General features: G+C 37.1%; 1 protein-coding gene across 1 annotated transcript; it reads right to left on the reverse strand.

Annotated features, from left to right (window-relative positions):
- Positions 1-142: 142 nt before the first annotated feature.
- LOC135239718 (C-X-C motif chemokine 11-6-like) lies at positions 143-1,793 on the reverse strand. The gene is made up of 4 exons (XM_064308596.1): positions 1,688-1,793; positions 1,245-1,371; positions 940-1,047; positions 143-568 (listed from the first exon to the last, which is right to left on the reverse strand). The coding sequence occupies exons 1-4, from the start codon at positions 1,740-1,742 to the stop codon at positions 544-546; spliced, it is 315 nt and encodes a 104-aa protein (XP_064164666.1). The 5' UTR covers positions 1,743-1,793; the 3' UTR covers positions 143-543.
- Between the last annotated feature and the right edge of the window lie 2,454 nt (positions 1,794-4,247).

The following is a 4,247-nucleotide window of genomic DNA, read 5'->3' on the forward strand; positions in this document are numbered from 1 at the left end:
GAGAGCAGATGGAAAATATGTTTTTTTATCTGGTGCTCCTTCTGAAGTATCTGCTTTCTTATGAAACTTGAAAAAATGTTTTATTTGAATTACTTTTTTTATTGTTTTCAAATCCAATTCAGAATGAAAACATACTCTGAAATAAACATAGAAAAACACATTTTATTTACAACAAAATCAGTGCCTCAAATATACCAAAACATGTTACCAAACATTAGTAGACAATGCAATGTAGGATTATTTCCCTCACAGGTTTCCATTATTAGGACATAACAGCAAAATAGCTTTTACAGACTGTCATAAAAGACAACAAAAAGACATCAAAAACAAAATGAAAAACAATGTTTATTGCACCTTTATAAAGTAGTTATACATTTAATAAATTAGGAAACAAATTTAAATAATACAACTATGACACGTCTTCATATAACCTTAGATATGTGAATGCATTCATATGCAAGATATTTCAAAACATTTCAGCTTCTATGACCCCACTCAGAGGGAACTGGCAGTTCTATTTGGGAATGCAAGCCGTCTTCTGCTTCATGATGAACTCCTCAACAGACTCCTGAAATGAAAGTCATAAGCTTGTTAGTTTTCTATCACTCACAGGAGTGAAATAAGTGGACAGTTTTGGTGGTTGAAGGCAATCATCATCCCAGAGGTTCCCAACCCTGTTCCTGGAGATCTACCACCCTGACTGTACAGTGGGTTTTCACTCCAGCTCTAACACGGCACACCTCATACACCAGCTAGAGATGAGCATCTAATGAGTGGAATCAGGTGGAATTGAAAACACACACGATCGATCTCCAGGAACTGGGTTGAGAACCATATTCCCTGCCATCATGCAACTTTAGCTGTAGCTATACAGAATAAAGTTAGATGTTCATTTATTCAGTTAAAGTGTGTAGATCTGAATAATTATGTAGTAAATACCCATCGGCAGTTGAGCTCTTCTGCCTTTGTGCATTCTTGATGAAATTCCGAGCAAACTGGGACTTTGGATTCAAGCACTTCTGTTCTCCACTTCCTTTCAGGGTTGCGCTGAATGAGCACAGAAAGAGAAGGTAGAATAATTAGAATCCTTGTTTGTGAGCACATTTAAAATTATGATTGTCGTCATACTGTAGGTCTATAACAGTGAATAGCATTATAATATCCTTGCACGAGCCTAACAGAAGATATATCATCATCGTATCCTTACATGATCTTAACAGAGAATAACACCATAATGTCCTTACACAAGCTCCATGTTCTCACAGGATGAGCTGGGATAATACACCTCTATCTTCTCAATCAGTCTGGGAAGAATGAATTTCACGCCAGCATCCATGCAATAACATCGACCCTTCGGAGACTGCGACATGCCTTGAGAGGATAAAAAAAAAATGAACATGTGAAGCATGTCAAAAAATGTCACATCGTATTGAGATTGGGAGCACTATTCGCAAGCATCTCTTGGATAACTGCAAACACAGTTACAAAAATACCCCCAATATTAAGCTCTCAATAAAAACTGAAATCTAGAATTCCTTTCATGTGTATGTCGTCTTGGACTACAGAACAGACACTAGTTGTTAATAAAACAAGATTAATTCCAACATTTTGAAGCCTTGTAATGACATCAAGGTTAAGATTCACCCAGCAACTCGGCACACAAAAACAACTATTTGAAATATATTACCTTTAACATCTACGAACAGCAGGCAGGCCAGCAGGATGAAAGCAGCCGATCTCATGGTTCTTGCAGTTGGGGTTTCTCTTCTTTGTGAGTTCTGACAGCTGAAGAGATGAAGTTGTGAGTGATTGGGGTTCAGTTCTGTATTTATATGGTTTGCGCGGAGCGGATCCTATGATGCAACTCTGATCTGGCTCAGTGCCAGATGAGGATTTTCCCTTTTGCACCTCACTGCTCCGGTTCTTCTTTTATAAAACTTTCGTTTCTCGGAAACACGCTCTGTGAGGGAATGAAGATGCTTTTACTTTTATGCCACAATGCACAGTAGCTTTATACCTTTGATTGGACTGATGCCCGTTAACTTGGCTGTGTTTTGCCTTCAAATAGGACTGTAAATATAATGTGTAAGGCTTCATCTTGTTTTCTCCTTTGTCGCTCACTTCACTGCTTCTTCTTTCATAAAAGTTACGTAAGTTGAATAAATTTCCCATTTACCAGCAACTCTCAAGTGAAGATTCTATGATTTTTTATTTGTTTGTTTTTTTCATGTGGAGATTTTGAAATACAAGAGAGCAGTAGAGAGAGAGAGATAGTGTGTGTGCGTGTTTGTGTGTGTGAGAGAGAGAGAGTGAAGCATACATAAGATTCATGATGAAGTATCGAAGATCAGTGTGCAATTATTTAAACTTGAAGTCAGTATAAATAATTGGTTTATTTTCAATGTTGAGAGACAGGATGAATGGAGTTAACTATTATTTTTACATCAAAATTAAAACCCTTGAAACAATTACCAACCAGGTCTAGTTTGACTGGCTTTATCGCATGCATATTCCTATGTATACATATTGATGTTGCCCATACTTTTTGTAATTTGTTTTGTTTGACCATGTCCGCACAATATAGTTAACTGTATTCCCAATCAAGATGTATGTTGGTTTGTGCAGAGCGGATCCTATGATGCAACTCTGATCTGGCTCAGTGCCACAAGAGGCACAATTTTCCCTTTTTCTGCTCAGGTCACTGTTTCGATGTCTGATTTCTCGGAAACATGTCCTGTGTGGAAGTTAAGAGACTTTTACTTTCATGAAACATTGCACAGAAGCATTTCAAAGTGTACATATAACACAGTGCACAATTTTCCAAATCCTAACACTGAATCTCACATTTAATGTCTATCTTTTAAAAATGAATGTATAATGCATATGCATATATGCATGTATAATGGAGTTAAAATGTCATGAATCATGTCTCTCTCTCTCTCTCTCTCTTTTTTTTGGGTGTATGTGTGCTTGAAGTGTGGGCAACGGCGTGGGGGGGGGGGTGGGTGTTGCTGCAATCTGCCTTATGACATAAAAGTCCACTGTTCAGAAATTTTTGTGCATCTTTTATTCTTTTGCAATACTCATTGAAGAAAATTCATATTGAGGTCAACCTCCAGATTGTCCCATGACAATGAAAGACGATCTTCTCATGCTTTTCAGAAGTGAAACCGGTCAAACCAGGCTTCTGCGCCCTCCAGAGGAAAAGGAAGGAAATTTTTAGGAAGGTGGTGAACTTAACGGCAATCCCCCTTTTCAATACACACGCTTTGTTCATACACGGAACGGAAACCGAAAGTAGAGAAAGATGCGCAGTGTTCACCGGGCTCGACAGAATTCATTCTTAGCTTCCGTTTGCTGTCAAATCTGAGCCTCGCTTTTTTAGCGGAAAAGTCTGGCAACGTCAGCAATAACAAAAAGTGGACTCACTAAACGGTGTTCGTGAATAATACAGTAACTAATTTATTTGTAAGACAAAGAAAAGGACCCATTTATTGTATTCTACCCTTACTATGCAATGAGAACATAATATCTCTGAAGGCAGTTCAGTTAAATTGAAGTGAATCTGAAATTGATATTCTGGTGTAACTTTCACAGACCTGAAGCAACTAGGCACACAAGGACAAATAAATCAAAGGCAGTGTTGAATGGGGGTGTGTTTTTATTACTTTTTTCTAAATAGTACTTTAAATATGAGGACTCTCACTTCAGTGAAGAGTCAGGTCTGGAGTGCCCTTGAGTGGCATATCATATTGTTTTTGTGAGAGTGAATATTGTTATCGCCTTTTACTATTGCTGTGCAAGTACAAGGTGTGATAGATTTATGTTTGACAACTATAGTGTGTATACCTACTGGTAACCGTTGTTTGTACACAATTTACAGTTGTCCTTGGGTAGTTATGTACAGAATAATAATGACAGTGAAGCTGTGTATTGTGGATTGCCACCCTACTGAACTATTGTTAATTATTTTTACTTTCTTGTGTAAAATGAGCACTGTTATATTCTACTACTTCTGTCAGTTCAACCATGAAAATGGGGATTTCACTTTAAAGTCTTAGCAAGCATGAAAATGTTTTAACTGATTTTACAACTAAAATGTATCCTTAAATAGCTGGACAGAAATAATTATACATCCTTTGACTAAAAATGCTATCTTTCAAAAGCCCTAATTTCAATTCGTTTATATATTTGCACACAGTTTCAAAAATATGCTTGCAAATACACTAACATTTTCAAATACAATA

This window comes from Anguilla rostrata, chromosome 14 (genome assembly GCF_018555375.3).
Source record: "Anguilla rostrata isolate EN2019 chromosome 14, ASM1855537v3, whole genome shotgun sequence".
Taxonomy (NCBI): domain Eukaryota; kingdom Metazoa; phylum Chordata; class Actinopteri; order Anguilliformes; family Anguillidae; genus Anguilla; species Anguilla rostrata.

Excerpts from the sequence above, each read along its gene's own strand:
- LOC135239718 (XM_064308596.1), bottom strand. The coding sequence starts at position 1,742 with ATGAGATCGGCTGCTTTCATCCTGCTGGCCTGCCTGCTGTTCGTAGAT. Across the intron at positions 1,372-1,687 it reads GCTGTTCGTAGATGTTAAAG|GCATGTCGCAGTCTCCGAAG; the intron begins GTAATATATTTC and ends TATCCTCTCAAG. Across the intron at positions 1,048-1,244 it reads TGTGAGAACATGGAGCTTGT|CGCAACCCTGAAAGGAAGTG; the intron begins GTAAGGACATTA and ends GTGCTCATTCAG.